General features: G+C 53.3%; 8 protein-coding genes across 8 annotated transcripts; 4 read left to right on the top strand and 4 right to left on the bottom strand.

Moving 5' to 3' along the window:
- Window positions 1–759: 759 nt before the first annotated feature.
- On the top strand, window positions 760–1,920 carry LAESUDRAFT_715659 (uncharacterized protein; the record flags this gene model as incomplete). The annotated part of the gene is made up of 4 exons (XM_040907169.1): window positions 760–1,005; window positions 1,127–1,222; window positions 1,277–1,459; window positions 1,525–1,920. 4 exons carry the CDS (start codon window positions 760–762, stop codon window positions 1,918–1,920), a joined length of 921 nt encoding a protein of 306 aa, XP_040762118.1.
- LAESUDRAFT_728224 (uncharacterized protein) lies at window positions 1,909–2,925 on the top strand. The gene is made up of 3 exons (XM_040909394.1): window positions 1,909–2,023; window positions 2,083–2,518; window positions 2,607–2,925. Exons 2-3 carry the CDS (start codon window positions 2,353–2,355, stop codon window positions 2,708–2,710), a joined length of 270 nt encoding a protein of 89 aa, XP_040762117.1. The 5' UTR covers window positions 1,909–2,023; window positions 2,083–2,352; the 3' UTR covers window positions 2,711–2,925.
- A 499-nt stretch (window positions 2,926–3,424) lies between these two features.
- Window positions 3,425–4,083, bottom strand: LAESUDRAFT_307291 (uncharacterized protein). The gene is made up of 2 exons (XM_040901929.1): window positions 3,577–4,083; window positions 3,425–3,523 (listed from the first exon to the last, which is right to left on the bottom strand). Exon 1 carries the CDS (start codon window positions 3,959–3,961, stop codon window positions 3,587–3,589), a length of 375 nt encoding a protein of 124 aa, XP_040762116.1. The 5' UTR covers window positions 3,962–4,083; the 3' UTR covers window positions 3,425–3,523; window positions 3,577–3,586.
- Window positions 4,084–6,759: 2,676 nt separating this feature from the next.
- On the top strand, window positions 6,760–7,145 carry LAESUDRAFT_761208 (uncharacterized protein; the record flags this gene model as incomplete). Its single annotated transcript, XM_040912879.1, has 2 exons — window positions 6,760–6,793; window positions 6,853–7,145. The coding sequence occupies 2 exons, from the start codon at window positions 6,760–6,762 to the stop codon at window positions 7,143–7,145; spliced, it is 327 nt and encodes a 108-aa protein (XP_040762115.1).
- A 3,310-nt stretch (window positions 7,146–10,455) lies between these two features.
- LAESUDRAFT_306849 (uncharacterized protein) lies at window positions 10,456–11,410 on the bottom strand. Its single transcript, XM_040901927.1, has 2 exons — window positions 11,159–11,410; window positions 10,456–11,105 (listed from the first exon to the last, which is right to left on the bottom strand). Exons 1-2 carry the CDS (start codon window positions 11,302–11,304, stop codon window positions 10,622–10,624), a joined length of 630 nt encoding a protein of 209 aa, XP_040762114.1. The 5' UTR covers window positions 11,305–11,410; the 3' UTR covers window positions 10,456–10,621.
- Window positions 11,411–12,058, bottom strand: LAESUDRAFT_307090 (uncharacterized protein). Its single transcript, XM_040901928.1, has 2 exons — window positions 11,915–12,058; window positions 11,411–11,840 (listed from the first exon to the last, which is right to left on the bottom strand). The coding sequence occupies exons 1-2, from the start codon at window positions 11,934–11,936 to the stop codon at window positions 11,518–11,520; spliced, it is 345 nt and encodes a 114-aa protein (XP_040762113.1). The 5' UTR covers window positions 11,937–12,058; the 3' UTR covers window positions 11,411–11,517.
- A 1,826-nt stretch (window positions 12,059–13,884) lies between these two features.
- On the bottom strand, window positions 13,885–14,144 carry LAESUDRAFT_728215 (uncharacterized protein; the record flags this gene model as incomplete). Its single annotated transcript, XM_040909393.1, has 1 exon — window positions 13,885–14,144. A coding segment is annotated over one exon (232 nt), but the record flags the coding sequence as incomplete, so codon positions are not given.
- An 890-nt stretch (window positions 14,145–15,034) lies between these two features.
- LAESUDRAFT_658093 (uncharacterized protein) lies at window positions 15,035–17,475 on the top strand (the record flags this gene model as incomplete). Its single annotated transcript, XM_040904730.1, has 4 exons — window positions 15,035–15,260; window positions 16,417–17,174; window positions 17,231–17,308; window positions 17,365–17,475. The coding sequence occupies 4 exons, from the start codon at window positions 15,035–15,037 to the stop codon at window positions 17,473–17,475; spliced, it is 1,173 nt and encodes a 390-aa protein (XP_040762111.1).
- Between the last annotated feature and the right edge of the window lie 435 nt (window positions 17,476–17,910).

The raw sequence follows: 17,910 nt of genomic DNA, 5'->3' as shown, positions 1-17,910 counted from the left end.
GCATACTTGCGATTTGAGCAATCTTCATGCAGAGGATCATCAATGGGCCAACAGGGATTCTGCACAACAGCATAGCTGGTCAACGATTGGTGACCGCTGAAAGGTGCTATCTATCATAGACGTGCCTGCCTCCGCAAGCAGCGGCTCGCTCCTTCTCTCTTTCTTTCCATTTTCCAAAGTACCAAGATCAACTGCGACCCCTTCACCTTGAGTCTCGTCGCCGCAACTGTAGGCGCAAACCGAGAAGAAGCGTAATTGCTTCCTAACCATGATATGCGCAGGTCATAGGAAAAGAGACGAGGATGGTGCGGTCCCTCCGGCCACGCGGGAGGACATCGAGACCAACCGGCGTCAAGCGCAGAAGACTATCATCCCATGAGACTGAGGCATGAATGATGTTGGAGAGGTTTATAACAGTTTCGCGGGCTCAACTTATGTAACGTGTTCAACGTTAGTAATCTCATCTTTGTGCATGAATTCTACTCACAGTATGCGCGAGCTGATAAGCCGATTTTGTCGCCATATTGGGGGCGAACTTTCACTTTCGTAAGGCAAGGGCAAGACAGGTAAATTTCCGAATATTGAAACCCCAGGCTTTGCAAAGCATCTCTTGACTAGCTCCCAGTCAGTGGCTTTCGAGCCACTCCATTAGCGCCCATACTCGAAGTACTTGACGCGGCGGCGTCCAGTCTTGTTGATTCTCACCAACAACCACTCCCCACTTCTAGATCAACTGTCTTGACACAGTACAAGCGCACCATGGTACGCACGAATAGTGGAATCGCCCAGCTATCAAGGGAGTCGCTGACTACAGCGCACAAGACCGTGGTGCCGTCGTTCATCAAGAGAATCCACGCAATCGTTAGGCGCAAGATTCCTTACATGGTGATGATAATTGTGCCACACCCTAAGCTTTCAAAGAGCTATTATAAGCGTCGACGAACGCCTTTCCGCAAGCCGAGGGCTGCTGAAAACACCTGTGCACAGCCAGAACCAGACCAACAGGTGCGTAAGCCAGCCAGCAACCCATCAAGGACTGCGCACTCACCGGCACATCACAACGCTTCTTTTCTATTCGCGCCCTGTTCGCGTCGATGGTTGATCTATCGGCCATCGAATATCACAGTCCCAGCGTGTGGGCTCCACACCGCTCCTGAAAAGCCCGTTACAAGCCGATTTCAGACAGGAAGACCAGGAGCACGAAGTGTACCTGGCCAACTTAGTGAGCCAGACCTCAAGGATCAGTGAACACAGTATATGCTCACCATGGCCGCAGTGTGAAGGAGATCTTTCTTCAGGGCTCCTCTCAGGACACGAAGGCCGGCTGATATCAGGGCCAAGCTCGATTCCGTCGCTCCTGGTGGTGGAAGGCCTTGACAAGACAAAGGAAGAACCAAAGAGCACGACCACCTCGAGCCTACAGAGACTGCCAATCAGGGCAGTGATGCTCGACCAACCGGTAAATGTCGGATCCTTTCTAAAGCATACGTGTGCAATGTTGTTTACGAATGCACAAATTGCTAGGGTCAGCTGTTCGCTGCTGCCGGAGACCGTGCAGACAATGGATCCCCCATCATGACATTGCCCACTTCGGCGGATGTCCTGCACACCAGTAGCGCGAAACGTGTCGTAGACGTCGATGAGGTAGGCTATGATGCTGTCTGCGGAGGGGCCATCGTAGAAAGGATGCATGCCGACAAGTTGGGCCAGGATACAGCGGGGCTATCAAGGGATACATTCCAAGCTACTGCCAGTGGCCAGCAGGAGCGGGAGGTATATGCCAGCCTGTCTGCGGCATACGCTCTGAGGCGCAAAAGCACCGGCTATAGGCGCACCGCAAATCGCGCGCCAGATAGTGCTTTCGTTTGCAACCAGCGCACAGATTGGCGGCAGGATTCTGCTCGCGGAAGGGGGTGGTAAGGAATCTTGCAAATGATAGTTCCCGCAAGGAGGTGGGTCGTGAAATTGTAAATGATTACGCAAACCATCACGGAGTACCTAGATTTGGCTCCGAGTGTAATACCTTGTAGGAATGATTCCATAAATACTAATGAACACATTTGCAGAGTACACTGTACTCACTGTGCAGCAAAATTTCGTACTGCCATCCCAATGCCCGAGAGGGCACATTCATTGGTCGCCACTCGTCACCCTCAGCGATCAATCCAATAAGCGCTCGCTATCGATGGTCGCTTGCCACTCGCGCGATTTACCTCTTGACCACGACGACCGCCTCCGACTTCGCCGACTACTGCACCTCTTCCGTTTTCTAAGTTGCATAGAGGTAAAGGAGGCTTCTCCTTAGCAAACCACATCGGAACGCTCATCGCCTTCGTCGCTGCAGAATTTCCTATGGCTCTTGGATTCTTCAAAAAGCCTCGCATCTCGGCCAAAAACACGAGCAAGCAGATGCCGCCTGTCCAGCCAGTCGATCACGATCCTCCAGAATGGGCCCGAATATACATGGAGGCCATCGCAGCCAAGGCGACGAGGAGTGTTGCAGACAAGGTCACGGTCACTGCGAGTGGACAAATTTTAACGAGCGGAAGGGACAAACCGGTGAGTCAGTTGCCTGCCATCGTGTCCGTCAAAACCTGTTCACTCACCACTATATAATCGCAATCTCTCCATAAATCCACCATCATTGATCATGGCATCTGATTCAGCTCCCGCCACTGCCCTGGGAGATGGCGTCGGAGGACCAGTTTGAGGGGAAGGGCAGCAGTGGAGAGTGTGAGAATGCGGAGGATGAGGGTTGGATGGTAAGCAAACCTGACGACCCTGTTCGTACTCTGCCGTTCCTCATCCCTCTTTCGCAGACTGGAGGCCCCCTCCTCCGCGCATTCCAGTCGTCAGGGCACGGCACGCCGATAGCTTCCGCAGCAGGATCGATGGTGTCGCTAGTGAGAAAGTCAAATAATGGGATCCTCGAATACGAGTGGGCAAGCGTTCTGGCCTCTGAACTGCTTCAAAAAGAATCGAGGACGATATCTGCGGCCTCCAAAATGGTGAACATGCCGATCCCTTGTATCAGATGGTTGTAGTTGACGCATCTGACAAATCTACAGTCAGCCGCAGGATCGAGTGCCGGTCTTGCTGACTCTACAGAAGACCACACAAGAAACACAGACTCTAGCGGGAGTTCTTCCGTGCCCGCGTCCGACATAAGCCTCGCTGGCGAAGCCGAGTTCCGCAACGACACCACCGATGACGGCAAGGCGCCCCAACACGACTTGGTGGAGATAGCATGTTGTTCGGAGGAAGACATGCAACGCTGCCTTTCGTACTCGTACCGGAAGAAGCACGGATCAAGCATACCCGTCGCTTTCTGCGTGCTCGCTGGCGGCGCTACGGACGAGTAGACCACCGTTGATGCGCCGTCGCGGACTCCCAAGGCGGACGAGGGAGCGTTTAACGGATGGATCAGGTGAAGGTGTAGGGAATGTAGTGGAATATATATGCTTGAACAAACCGATGCGATGAGGTGTAAGATACGTGGCGATGAGACCGATGACCTGTGGAACTACGAATATCATATTCTACTACATCCTTTGTCGAGAGGCCGTAAACACTCACTGATCACACTTTATTCTGTATCATCTTGTGCAAAAGATAGCTTTGAGATTAGCAAAGATCCTGCGCAATAGCGCAGCCAATCAACGACTGCAGCACTGAGTGGCACTTCCGCCACAGACGTGTAGACGCCTGTGCGCGTGAGCGTCCACTCGTGTCTTCCTCCTTCCCTCCTCCAACTCGCTTTCCATGACCACCAGCATACAAGCACAAACCAACTCGATCTTGTTGTATGGAGGAGGGCTCGGCATAGGTAAGTCGTGAAAAGTCGCGATTGACGCGATTTTTGACAATCTTTTCGTGGAGTGGTCTTGTTCGGCGCGCCACACCTTGCGAGATCCACAATAGTGGCCAGCCCACTATGCCTTGTTGCGACAATAGAACGCATAGGATGCCGATGCAGCAAGGCCACTGGCGTCAAGGTTGTCCTTCAGCCCTCTGGATATGATGCTTCCGTTGTGGGCCGACAGGTGTGCTTGAGATGCCTCCGCGAGCAGAAAGCCTGTCACAGCAAGTGAATGCTGGTTCGTGAGTGATTTGCCGAAAATCAGATCCGTGGATGTCTGTTGTTCTTACCATATGCGAAACATGGTGTCGCTAGAGGCCATCTCCTGCTATAGTAATAATCTACAGGGATGACAACGTAAGCCAGCGCCCGGAAGAATTCGCGAAATGAACTTTCAAGTAAAGAACGAGATGAATGGAAGGAAAGGTAGTGATGACGATACATGTCGGTTCAGTCAAATTATCGACGATGTCTAGTTTCAATTACTTACGTTGCTCAATGTAGGTATGCACCCCCATCCCTCATCCATACCATTCTGTCCCCTTCCATCAAGCTTTGATTCTTCCCGAAACGCTGCCGCACGGCAACGTAGATCTCATTCTGCACCGGCGGTCTATCATGGCCATATGGCACCGACCTCCACAGCCTGGTATCGCGATAGGCATTCCAATAAGCTGGGGCTGCCAATAGAAAGGCTCTGCATAGCACAGGGGGAAAAGGATTTTGGTTCGGTGTGTATGGTGTCTCTATAGGGGGGGCGCCCGCTATTATGCTGTGGGTGGCGTTTGTGGGAGGCTTTTGTGCGTTGTTTTTTGTGTTAGTGTTTTTGCGAATTCGTCGGCTAATTCGGTGTTTTTCATGATGTTTTTAATGATCCTGGTCATGTTTTTGGTCGTGTTTTGGAGATGTCGGGCTTCGTTGTGGTTCTTCGTCGGGCTTTGTTCTCGCCCCGTCTTGTCTTCGTCGGTGTTGTTCTTCGGCCCCGTCATTTCTGGTTCGTCATTTGTCGTTCTGTAGCAGCCAGGATGTTGGCGCTCGGATGGTGGCGCTGCACGCGGGCCCCTGTTCGGGAGATGATTGTGGGAATTTGTTGGTGGTGGTTAGTTCGTGTTGGTGGGCGGTGGTGATTTGGCCGTGTGGCTGTGGCTGGTGATGGTGGGTCTCGGTCAGGGCGGCTGAGTCTGCGTCTGCTTTCGAACTCTTCGGGTTGTTGCTCTCGGCCTCTTTGGTCTGTTGTTATTGTCTTTTTTATTATTTCTTGCGTTCGGTCTGATGTTGTTTTGGTGGGGGGATTTCACCTAGTTGTTCCAGACAGCTGTTCTGCGGTTGGGTTGTTCTATCGTGCTTTTATCGCGCCCCTCATGCGCGTGTCGTGCTGGTGTGGCGCTTTTGGGTTTGACTTGCCTTTGGGCTTTTGCTTGTCTCTATCGGTTTTTCGCTTGGCTCTGCGGTGTTCTTTGGGTTTTTGTTTCTTTCTGGGTTGCCTTCATGGTGGGTTCTCTGCTCTGTTGTTCGGGACCATGTTCATGCGGCTTGGGCTGCGGGCTAAGGTCAGCTTTCGTGTTCCGTTCGTTCTTCGGGCTTTTAGTGTCGAGTTTGGTCTAGCGTGATGTATCGTCATCTATGTCCTTGTATGTCCTTGTGTTGGTGGGGGGTCGTGGGGGGCGTTCGGGGGCGTTCTTGGGGTGGACTGGTGTGAGACCTTAGTGGGATTCAGTGCGCTGCAGGGTGTCGGCTGTGTGTAGGTTGTATGTTGATGCTGTGTTGCTTTGGGTATTTCTTTGGTTTTTGTTTTGTCTTGTTTTCTGTCGTTTCGTTGCTTGTTGTTTTGTGTTTTGTTGCGTTTTTGGGTATATTTTCATTTCTCTTCCTTTCGTGGTTCGGGGCTGTTCTGTGGTCTGGGGCTTCCCGGTGCTTATTGGTTCGCGTTGTGTTTGACTTGGTTTGGTTTCTGCTGCTGTGTCTTTTCGATTCATTTCCATGTATGCTTTTTCATGGTTTCGTGTGCTCTCCTTTCCTTGCAGTGCATGTTGCTCTTTCTTTGCCTCTGTTTGGCCGTTCGTTGGTCTTCATTTGTCGCCCTTCGCGATCCATCGCGTTGGCTCCCGTTATCGCTGGTTATTTGTGGTTCGTTGCCTTTGGCTCTTTTTCCCTCTTGCTTGCGCCGTCCGCTGCTCGCTTTTGCCTTTTTTCCTTTTTCTTCGTTGTTTTTGGTTACATGGGGGTTCTGCTTTGTCCTCCGCATGGGACCTCTGATCGCTTTTGTCGTTGGTGGCTTTCGTATTTCTCTTGGCTTTTTGATTCTTCCTCGCGCCTCGCGTCTCGGTTAGGTGTTGTATCTTTTGGCTGTTGCTCGCGTCTCCCGTCGTCCTTCATCCTTGGGCCTGGGCTTTATGGTGGCTGTCGGCGGTCGGGGGCCCTTGGATGTCGGAGACCGTGTCGGTGTCTGTGCATGTCAACGTTTTTTCGCGCGGGGGGGGGACACCGGTGTGTGTCTTTTGTGTGCTCTTGCGCGTGTCAACCTGTTTTCTCTCCCCTCTATATTCTCGCTCTCTCTCTATATCTCCCGTGTTTTTTCTTGTGGTATGTGCCCGCTCTCGCGCCTGTGCTGTGGGATGTTGTGTCGGGGGCGGTTTTTGGGGGGGGGGAGCGGCGGGGAGTGTGTGAGTGTGGTGTGTGTGGGTTTTGTGTTGTGCGCCGTTTTGGCGCCTCTTTTTCTTCTGTGATTTTTTCTCTCTTTTTCGGAGTGTGGGGGCCCTCCTCCGCGCATTCCAATCGTCGGAGCAAGGCACACCGACCGCCTCCGCCGCAGAGTCGACAGTATCATTCTTGCAAGAAGAGAACGACAGCGTTCTCGAATGCGAGTGGGGAAGGGGCTTGGCTCTGGACATGTTTAAGAAATGGCCGATGGACGCATCTTTGGCCTCGCAAATGGTGAGCACACCGATTTGCCGCGTTATAGGATTAGAGTTGATGCATTGAGAAATCGCAAGTCGTCCGCAGGATCGAGCACCCCTCTTGCGACCTCTGTGGGAGACCACATGGGAAGTACAGGCTCTGGTGCGAGTTCTTCACCGCCCTCGTCCGACGTGAGCCTTGGTGGCAAGGGTGGACTCCCAACGACGCCGCTGATGATGGCAAGACGCCCCAAAACGACTGGGTCGAGATAGCATGCTGCTCGGAGGAAGACATGCAACGTTGTCTCTCCTCCTCGTATCGGAAGAAGCATGGGTCAAGCACACCCTTCGGCTTCTGCGTGCTCGCTGGCGGCGCCGTGGAAGAGTAGACCGTTAGTAATGCGGCGTCGCGGACTCCCAAGGCGGAAGAGAGGGCATTGAACGGATGGATTACGTGAAGGTGTGAGGAATGTTTGTGCTATGTATATGCTTGGGCAAACCGGCGTGATGAGGTGTAAGATATATGGTGATGAGGCGATGACCGGTGGAGCTATAAGCATCATATTCAACTACGTCCTGTGTCGATAGCTTGTACGCACTCACTGATCGTACTCTATTCTCCATCTTTGCGCAAAGAAGAGCCTTGAGACCAAGAGAGGATCCGCACAACAGCGCAGCCAATCAACAACTGAAGCATTGAGTGGCACTTCCGCCACAGACGTGTAGACGCCTGTGCGTGTGAGCGTCCACTCGTGTCTTGTCCTTTCCCTCCAACTCTCCTTCCACGACCACCAGCATACAAGCACAGACCAGCTCGATCTTGTTGCATGGAGAAGCGCTTGTTATAGGAAAGTCGTGAACAATCGCAAATGACGCGTTTCTGACAATTTATTCCAGTAAAGGTCTTGTTCTGCGCGCCACACGTTGCGCAATTCACAGTAACGGCCAATACGCCGTGCCTTGCTGCGACACGGAAACGCCAAGGATGACGGACCGAGAAGGCCACTGACGTTAAGGTCGTCCTTCAGTGTCTGGATATGACAATCGCAAATGACGTGTTTTTGACAATACCTTCGTGTAGTGGTCTTGTCCGGCACGCCGCATCTTGCGAGATTCACGATAGTGGCCAGCCCGCTATGCTTTATGCGACAATAGAACACACAAAATGTCGAATCAAGATAGGCCACTCGCGTCAAGGTCGTCTTTCAGCACTCTGGATACGATGCTTTCGTTGGTGGCCGAGAGGTTCTTTGAACTGCCTCCGCGAGTGAAGAACCTGTCACAGAAGGCTGCAGGTTATTTCGTGAGTAATCTGGCCCAGCTCGTATCTGCGAACGTGTGCTCATCTTGCCATATCTGAAGCAGAGTGTCATCGAAGGTCACGTCCTGCTGTAGCGACGATCCACAGGGACGACAACGTGAGCGGGAAGAACATATGAAAGGCGCTTTCAGGTGAAGAAAGAAACGAATGAAAGGAAAGGCAGTGATGACGCTGCAGTGAGTTCAGTCATCTTTATAAATGATATCGTAGTATTGATCACTTACGCACCGTCCCTCATCCATAATCCACCGTCCCTTTCCACCAAGCTTTGACTCCCACCAGAAACGCTATCGAACGCCAATGTGGACCTCGTTCTATTCCGGCGGTCTATCATGGCCATATGGCACCGACGTCCTCGACCCGACACCACGACGGATATTCCAATATGCTGGAGCCTTCAAGAGGAAGGCTCTCCACAGCACCCAAGGAAAAGAAGACAGCTCGGCCTGGATGCAGTCTCTATAGACGGGAGGAAATCGATAATGCGAAAGGTGACAAGCCCGGGAAGCATTTGGGACAGGACACGGCGAGTGATCGTTTTTATATGAAGCCGTTGACGAGTTTGTAGACTGACACCGATGCCATTCAGGGACATAGCAATGATACTGGTCGAGTTTGCGACATGCAGGGGAAGATGTAGCGCTTCGTCATCGCCACGCGTTCGAGCGCATAACGGTCTTCATTGGTATCGACATCAAGCCAAACAATTCTCGTTTCACACCAGCAGATAAATAAAAGCCAGGATGACGGCGAGCCGAGCGGGCCACAGAACACCAGAAAGTGCTTAGAAAATGAGTGAGGAAATTACTTTGTCGTGGCGAGCGCCGGGCGAGTGGCACGTCACCATGTGGCATGTGGCGGCCAATTGTGAGGCTAGACCGAGCTGAATATATGACCGATCTCTCAAAGTTGTTGGGATGCGGCTTTCGTACTTGGTATGATACGCATGATCTATGTATTACGACTAACGCTCGCTCGGGTGAGGCCACCGCAGTGATATGTAACAGAAGATTTCCGAACAGATGGAGCGAGACATGTCTTTGTATGCAGCACATAACGCGCCACTCATGCAAGTATAGTCGTGGATGGCGGCATTCAGTGAACGCCGGACCTTTACCCACTTCCCATAGATCTGCGCTCAGCCCTGAAGCGTTCACTCCGAGCGTGAACTACCCCATTTATGGACTTACAAGTCATTGTATGTCCGCGGGCTCGTGGGAGGAAGGACGGGACGTTCGACGGCGGAATTGGGGTGAAACCGTAGAAGAAATTACGAGGATAAAGCGGCGCGGCAGGATGTAAGCTATATGGAGATGCAACGTTGGTGTGGGGAGCTATGTGGTTTTCAATCAGCCATATCTTCTGTCGATACGTTGCATGTTCTTACCGATTGTATTGCGCTTTGGGATATATTTCCACATATCTTCATTTCATGATCAGCGGATGCTCTGCGCTATGGCACATCCACACGATAACTGGTGCCCATTGACGGCAACCAGATTTGGTTTCGGATAACGTCTCTTGTAGATCCAATTACATAAATCCTGATAAATGCATTCGAAGAATATATTGTACTCACAGTGCAGCGAAACCCATATTACCATCCCAATGCTCAAGAGGACACATTCATTGGTCGCCACTCGCCACTCGCCACCCTCAGCGATCAATCCAATAAGCGCTCGCTATCGATGGTGGCTTGCCACTCGCGCGATTTGCCTCTTGACCACGACAACTTGCGCCCCTTCCGCCGATACCTGCTACATTTCTTCCATCTTCTTAGTCGCATAGAGGTAAAGGAGGCTTCTCCTTAGCAAGGCGCATCGGAACACTCATCCCCTTCGTCGCTGCAGAATTTCCCATGGCTCTTGGATTCTTCAAAAAGCCTCGCGTGTCGAATAGAAGTAAGGTCATGCAGATGTTGCCAGCCCATCAAGTCGACCACAATCCTTCAGAATGGGCCTGAACGTACATGGAGGCCGTCGCAGCCAAGGCGACCTTGAGTGTCGCAGACAAGGTCACGGTCACTGCAAGTGAACAAAGTTTGACGAGCGGAAGGGACAAACCGGTGAGTCAATTGCTTCCCATCGCGCCCGTCAAAACCTGTTCACTCACCACTATATAACATTAATGTCTCCATAAATCCACCGTCGTTGATCATGACACACGAATCAGCTCCCGCCACTGCCCCAGGAGACAGTCCTGGAGGAAGCATTTGAAGTGAGGGGCGACAGTGGAGAGAATGGGAATGAGGTGAACGAGGATTGGATGGTAAGCAAAGTTGACGACCTTCTTCCTATTCTGCTGTCCCTCATCTGTCGTTGACAGACTGGAGGCCCCCTCCTCCGCGCATTCCAATCCTCGGAGCAAGGCACGCCAACGGCCTCCGCCGCAGAGTCGACAGTATCGCTCTTGCAAGAAGAGAACGACAGCGTTCTCGAACACGAGTGGGCAAGGGGCTTGGCTCTGGAGATGTTTAAGAAGTGGCGGATGGACGCATCTTTGGCCTCGCGACTGGTGAGCATATCGATTTGCCGCGTTACAGGGTTAGAGTTGATGCATTGAGAAATTGCAAGTCGTCCGCAGGACCGAGCGCCGGCCTTGCGAACTCTGAGGATGACTACAGGGGAGGCTCAGGCTCAGGAGCGAGCTCTTCAGGGCCCTCGTCGGACATAAGCCTCGGTGATAAGGCCGAGCTCCACAACGACGCCGCCGACGATGGCAAGATGCCCCGAAACGACTGGGTCGAGATAGCATGCTGCTCGGAGGAAGACATGCAACGCTGCCTCTCCTATTCGTATAGGAAGAAGCGCGGATCGAGCACCCCGTTCGGGTTCTGCGTGCTCTCTGGCAGCGCGACGGAAGAGTAGACCATCGTTGATGCGGCGTCGCGGACTCCCAAGGCGGAAGAGAGGGCGTTGAACGGATGGATTGCGTGAACGTGGGAGGAATGTTTGTGGTATATATATGCTTGGGCAAACCGACGTGACGGTGTATAAGATATACGGTGATGAGACGATGACCTGCGAAACTACGAATATCATTATGTACTACGTCCTGTGCCAATAGGCTATAGACACTCACCCATCATATTTTATCTTGTATCCTCTCTGCGCAAAGAATAGCCTTAGGACCAGGAGAGATTCTGCGCTATTGCGCAGCCAATCAGCGACTGGAGCACCGAGTGGCACTTCCGCCACAGACGTGTAGACGCCTGTGCGCGTGAGCATCCACTCGTGTCTCGTCGTTGTCCTTTCCCTCCAACTCGCCTTCCACGATCACCAGGATGCAAGCACAAAGCAGCTGGATTTTGCTGTGGGGAGAAGAGCTTGTTATAGGAAAGTCGTGAACAATTGCAAACGACGTGTTTTTGACGATTTATTCTAGTAAAGGTCTTGTTCGGCGCGCCACACGTCGCGCGTTTCACAGTAAACGCCAGCCCGCTATACTTCATTGCGACAACAGAACGTCCAGGGTGACGCATCAAGAACGCCGCTGACGCTGAGGTCGTGGTCGTCCTTCAGGGTCTGGACATGATAATCGCAAATGGGGCGTTTTCGACAATATATTCTTGAAGTGGTCTTGTTCGGCGCGCCACAGGTTGCGAGATTCACGACAGTGGCCAGCCCGCTATGCTTAGTTGCGACAATAGAACGCATGGGATGCCATTTCGAAAGGCCGCTGGCATCGTTCTTCAGCACTCTGGACATGACGCTTCCGTTGGTGGCCGACAGGTGTGCTTGAGCTGCCTCCCCGAGTGGATGACCTGTCACAGCAGTTGTACGTTATTTCGTGAGTAATCTGACCCAGCTTGTATCTGCGGACGTGTGCTCTTCTTACCATATGTGAAGCATAGTGTCATCGAAGGTCACCTCCTGCTATAGCGACGATCCACAGGGACGACAACGTGAGTGGGAAGCACATATGAAACGCGCTTTCAGGTGAAGAAAGACACGAATCAAAGTAAAGGTAGTGATGACGATGCAGTGAGTTCAGCCATCTTTTTCATGATATCGTAATATTGATCACTTACGCACCCATCCCTCATCCATAACACCCCGTCCCTTTCCATCACGCTTTGACTCCCACCACAAACGCTATCGGACGCCATTGTGGACCTCGTTCTATTCTGGCGATCTATCACGGCCATGGACACCGACCTCCTCAGCCTGACATCACCACGGCCATTCCAAGATGCTGAAGCCGTGAAGAGGAAGGCTCTACACAGCACTCGAGGGATTGAAGATAGCTCCGTCTGGATGCAGCCTCTATAGACCGAAGGCTATCGTTAATGCGCAAGTTGGCAAGTCTGGGAAGCGTTTGGGAGCGAATATCGTGAGTTATTGTTTAATATGAAACCCTTGACGAGCGTATAGACTAACATAGACGTTACGAATGAACACAGGAATGAGTTTGCGACAGGCAGAAGATGATGAAGCGGTTCGTCATCGCCACGTCTTCGAGTACAAAGCACTTTTCGTCGGTATCGACATCAAGCCAAATATTTCTCGTTCACCACAAGCAGAACGATGGCAGCTAAGAGGATGGCGATCCAAGTAGACCACAGAACGCCATAAAATGCTCAGAAAATGAGGGAGGAAATTACATCGTCGTAGCGAGCGCCGGGTGAGTGGCAACGTCACCATGTGGCATGTGGCGGCCAATCGTGAGGCTAGATCAGGGCCACCGAGCTGAATACACGACGCATTTCTAGAAGTTGTTGGAATGCGACTCTCGTATTTGGTATGGTACTACCAATGATTTATGTATTATGACTAACGCTCGCTCGGATGCGGCCACGCAGCGAGATGTAACAGAAGACTTCCAAACAGATGGACGGAGACATGTCTTTTTATCCAGCACATAACGCGCCATTCATGCAGGTACAGTCGTGAACGGCGGCATTCAGTAAACCCCCGACCTTTACCCATTTCCCATGGATCCGCGCCCAGCTCCGAAGCATTCACTCGGGTCTCCATTGACGTCACAGTGGCAGACTCGGAAAGCTCGGTTCCCATCGGCAATGCGGTCCTGTCGCAAAGCAAAGATACTAGCCAAGTCCCAGCTGTTCCATCGCAGCCTCATCGAGTGCGCAAGTACTGATTCCTCCAAGGACTAGCGAGTGAGACTGGTCGTGAGGAGTGATGGCGACTCGGTGATATCTCGCGATGAAACGGATGACTGTGGAGCATCAACGAGGGTTGTATCCTGGTTAGCGCGTGCTGCACCGCACGGAGACAGATGAATATGTGCCGTACCACATGGAGACAGATGAATCAATGACGAACGCTAAACATATGACCGCAGTAGCATATGGAAGATCCGACGCGAAGTAGCCGTGCGAGTGCAAGCACAGGTTCAACTGGATGCGAAGTGGCGAAACTCTCGGCGTTCATGCGTTTTCCGTTAGCTAGTCGCTGCGCGCTGTAGCCCCCAATTGTCATTGCGCCTGCATATATCTAGGATATGATGACATGTGTCCTCTTTGAGAGAGCATTTTCGTCTAGAGCCTCATCTGCAATAGTGCTTGAACTACAAACTACGGCAAACGTTTTCGTCTTCCAAGCTCTCAGTACGAGCATTTTCGAGCAAGACATGATCACTTCACTTACGAAATCATTAAGTTGCTCTCCTTGAAGCTGCCTCCTCCCTGCTTCCCGCATTCTTCGAACTTCGCCAAGAGGAAGCGACTCACCACGCAAATGCGATGGGTGACAACGTCGGAGCAGCCTTAAAAGGTGCAATCGCCACGATGGAAGTCGGACATCTCGAAGTGACCAGTTGCAGTTGGCGGTTGTGATAGCAAGCCTCTGTCGGGTGTCAACCAGCTGCTCGGCCTTAACCGACGATTCCTCGAATTAGTCCGATCTCCGAGCCGCAAGCGCTTGTCTTCTTCGCCTTCGTCGCCATCGGAGTGCATCTCGATGAGTTACATGCTTCCTGGATGGTTCTCGGATGGACGAGAGGTAGCATGGCAACCGAGCCGAGGAGTAAGTACCCTGTTTGAGCTCTGCGTAGGACGAACAGAGTATATGATATCGCTTGCGCAGACATCGCATGTACTCGCATGACATGGTCTGAGACGCTAAGCTCTAAGCCACAGGTCCTGGTCGTTGCAACAGGTATATTGCGAGTCGGCTCGATAGTCTTTCTGGGGAGAGAATTGTGGCTGATCCGAGTTTGCCTCTATCTAGATCCCACCTTACCTAACCATTCTCCGACGTTGCCGTCCATCCTCGTCCGTTTCAAGTCGACTATTCGCGTCTGTTCTACTGATGGCATATCCACACCCTAACGATAATTCAGGTACATGTCAGAGCTAGCATACAGTTTGAATCCTTTGGCGCCTGCGTAGTAACATCCGGTGGCGGCCGGCGCTTGCCGAGATGGAAAGAATGAAGAGGGAGCGCCCTGCCTGCTGCGGACGAGCCCAAAGATGGAACGCCCAAGGTGGATCGCCCCTCGACGTCAGCCACAGCGGAAGCACGATCAGCTCGTATGGAAGAAGAGCCCCGTAACTGCGCAGAGCCACCAGCCGCCGGCTCGCATTCACACCGATGTGCCAAGACGTCCTGCAAAAACCATCTGCAGCCGGGCCTTTCCCTTCCTCCGTAGCTCTCCTTCCTCTCACATACCCCCAGAGCCTTTCTCTGTTCTTCTGTCTGAAGAACTCCACTCTCTTTCCTGGATCCGTGCCATTTCCGCGCACCAGCCACTACGATGAGCAAGGGAATCTTCCGCGGGTTGCCCTCCCGTACGCACGTCCCGCGCACCCTCCTCCTCGCAGCCCTCGCTGGCGGCCTCCTCTACTTCCTCTACCTCTCCCCCCTCTCCCACGCCCTCGACTCCCTCATCCACGTCTCCGAGCCGCGCTACCGCAGCACCTGCCCCCCACAAGCATACGCCGATGGCGCATGGACGCCCAAGAACCTCTCGCTGCCGGACCACCCCGACATGACCATGCATCGCAAGGAGGACATCCTCGACTTTGCTGGATTCGAGGGCTGCGCGAGCGACCGCGAGTTCTGGTGGCACCTCGCGGCTGACAACGAGGCTCAGTGGGGTCGCTTCCCCGGCGCACATAGCTGGCAGTGGACTCCGCCCGACGAATGCGAGGTCCGTCCGTTCGACGGCGAGGCGCTTGTCAAGGATATGGTCGAGAAGGGTGGCTGGCTGTTGATTGGCGGTGAGTAATGCATCCAAGTAATCATTTTCGATGTGTTTGATGGGGGCGATCTCATCACCATCGCCCTCCTGCCAACAGAGCGCGGCATGTTCTGAATTGCAGCAATGCATCGTTCAGACCTGTCTGCAGCTCTAAGGGGTGCCTCACAAATAGCGCAATGCGTCATTTGGCGTGTCTATTGACCGCGCAGCAGTGATGGCAGGCGCAGCGCGCGTCAGCACTGGTCTACTTCGCCATACCTCTATTGTTCAAATAATCATTTTCGATGTGTTTGAGGTGGTCGACCTCATCACCATCGCCCTCCCGCCAACAGAGCGCGACGTGGTGGTCTGAGCTGCAGCAATGCATCGGTCGGACCTATCTGCAGCTCCAGCGTTGCCTCACAGATAGCGCGACGCGTCATTTGGCGTGTCTATTGACCCCGCAGCAGCGATGGCAAGCCTAGCGCGCGTTACCCATGGCCTACTTGGCCATACCTATAACGTCAGACTGGGCTATTCCACTGCTAAGCGCATGCAGATAGCCGCAGGCTGAGGCGCGACATCAGCCATGGTCTACTTGGCCATACCCTTAACGTTCAAACAATCATTTTCGATGTGTTTGTGGCCGTCGACCTCGTCGCCATCGCCCTCCCGCCAACTGAGCTGCAGCGATGCACTGGTTAAACCTGTCTGCGGCTCTGGGGGGTGCCTCACAGATAGTGCAACGTATCATGTGGCGTGTCTATTGACCGCGCAGCAGTGATGGCAAGCGCGGCGCGCATCAGCCATGGTCTACTTGGCCATATCTTTGACTTTATTTTTGATGTGTGTTTGAGGCTATCGACCTCATCACCATCGCCCTCCCGCCAACAGAGCGCGATGTGGTGGTGTGAGCTGCAGCGATGCATCGGTCAGACATATCTGCAGCTCTAGTGGGTGCCTCACAGATAGCGCAATGCGTCATTTGGCGTGTCTATTGACCGCGCAGCAGTGATGGCAGGCGCAGCGCGCGTCAGCACTGGTCTACTTCGCCATACCTATAACGTCAGGCTCAGCTATTCCACTGCTAAGCGCATGTAGATAGCCGCAGGCTGATAGGGCGGGTTGAGGCGCTGTCACCCAATTTCAGGCACTTCTACCTCCCAAACACTGTTACTGAATTGATATCTCCCCAGACTCGGTAACCGAGAACCACTTCTTCTCGCTCTCATGCGTTCTCTTCCCGCACGTCCGCGCGACGCCCAACTACACCGAGAACCCCTACTTCGACCGCGCATGGCCACAAAACCTCTACCTCTCGCCCACGTCGCCACTCCTCCGGCATCTCGCGCTCCCCCCGGGCTTCGACATCGAAAAGACGCCGCTCGTGACCTTCCGCCGCGTCGACCTGCTCCTCGACCGGCCCGAGCTCGAGGCGCTCTACGCAGAGCTCTATCCTTCGGGCGCAGAGGCGGACGGCGAGGCGCTCAGGCTCCCTTCAAAGCCGCTGTTCAGCGACGAGCAGTTTTGGAGCATGTCCCCGCGCGAGTACGTACGCGAGATATTTTTGCAGCCCGCGCCCCTGCGATACTCCACACTCGTGATCAGCACGGCGGGCCATTGGACGACGACGCTCATGTCTGGGTTTGCGGATCCGGCGCAGCCTGGGGACGGGATTGCGGGTGTGTTGGGGTTCTTTGGGGTGAGTATGCAGAGGTGGGCGGAGGAGGTGCAGGGGATGATGGATGGGTATCGGGAGGAGGAGGAGAGGAGGTCCGGTCGGTGGTTTGGGTTGGGGAGGAGGGGTGGGGTTGAGCGGCAGGTGGTGATTAGGGCGTATTTGCCGGGGCATGAGGATTGTCATGATGAGAGGAGGCCGTGGACCGAGTGGAAGTCGTTCCGGTGGAACTGGTATAATTGGGGAAGTATCAAGGATTTTAACCGAATATTCGAGGTGAGTGCGGGCATCATCTGTACAGGAACTGTCGTTGACTGGCCGTCGCAATTCAGGAGACCCTGTCCTCGCCTGCTTTCCCTGATATTCACTATCTGCCGATAGACCGACCGGCACTTCTCCGTCCCGACGCGGTGAGTCCTGCCTTTTCCTTTACTCTGCTATTACTCACCGTGTTATTCGTTGTTAGCATTCCGCAGGCGATTGTCTGCATATCATGACCGGCGCCGGCGTGCTCGAAGGCTGGACGCACTACATCTGGCACTACGTCACACGCGAGGTACCAGGCCGCATCCGATGAGCGTCGCAGCTCATCTCATCCCCTCATCCCTTCATCACCCATTCGTTGCTCCGCAGAACGCACAGAAGCAGAAACAGACATGACCGAGAACCGAGAGAACCGCAGCGGCGTCGACGTCCTAGACTTGCGCAGCGCTTGCTTGCTGGGCTGGGTGTAGGGCGCGGCGCAAGGTCGTGCGGCTGGCACGCGCGCGCAGCATATACTGGAGTGCTGAAATCTACGTTGGACTTTAGTTGAGACGTGGGTGTAATATATGCGTATAATTGCGGTTATCTATATACCTTGCTCCTTTTCTTGTCTCTGGTGCGGCGGGGCTGGCCCTTCTCATTTCCGTTATGTACAGATCGCCTGGCGACACACCTCTATTGGTAATTCTACCAATGATCGTCGTTCCCTTGACCCGACGGGGCACCGCGATCATCATCTACTATTATA

Source organism: Laetiporus sulphureus (assembly GCF_001632365.1).
Source record: "Laetiporus sulphureus 93-53 unplaced genomic scaffold LAESUscaffold_33, whole genome shotgun sequence".
Classification (NCBI taxonomy): domain Eukaryota; kingdom Fungi; phylum Basidiomycota; class Agaricomycetes; order Polyporales; family Laetiporaceae; genus Laetiporus; species Laetiporus sulphureus.
This window is presented reverse-complemented; position numbering and strand designations above follow the sequence as displayed.

Excerpts from the sequence above, each read along its gene's own strand:
- LAESUDRAFT_728224 (XM_040909394.1), top strand. The coding sequence starts at position 2,353 with ATGGCTCTTGGATTCTTCAAAAAGCCTCGCATCTCGGCCAAAAACACG. Across the intron at positions 2,519-2,606 it reads TGCAGACAAGGTCACGGTCA|CACTATATAATCGCAATCTC; the intron begins CTGCGAGTGGAC and ends CTGTTCACTCAC.
- LAESUDRAFT_307090 (XM_040901928.1), bottom strand. The coding sequence starts at position 11,936 with ATGACACTATGCTTCACATATG. Across the intron at positions 11,841-11,914 it reads GACACTATGCTTCACATATG|GTCATCCACTCGGGGAGGCA; the intron begins GTAAGAAGAGCA and ends CTGCTGTGACAG.
- LAESUDRAFT_307291 (XM_040901929.1), bottom strand. The coding sequence starts at position 3,961 with ATGCGTTCTATTGTCGCAACAAGGCATAGTGGGCTGGCCACTATTGTG.
- LAESUDRAFT_306849 (XM_040901927.1), bottom strand. The coding sequence starts at position 11,304 with ATGCTCACGCGCACAGGCGTCTACACGTCTGTGGCGGAAGTGCCACTC. Across the intron at positions 11,106-11,158 it reads TACAAGATAAAATATGATGG|TTTCGCAGGTCATCGTCTCA; the intron begins GTGAGTGTCTAT and ends TGATATTCGTAG.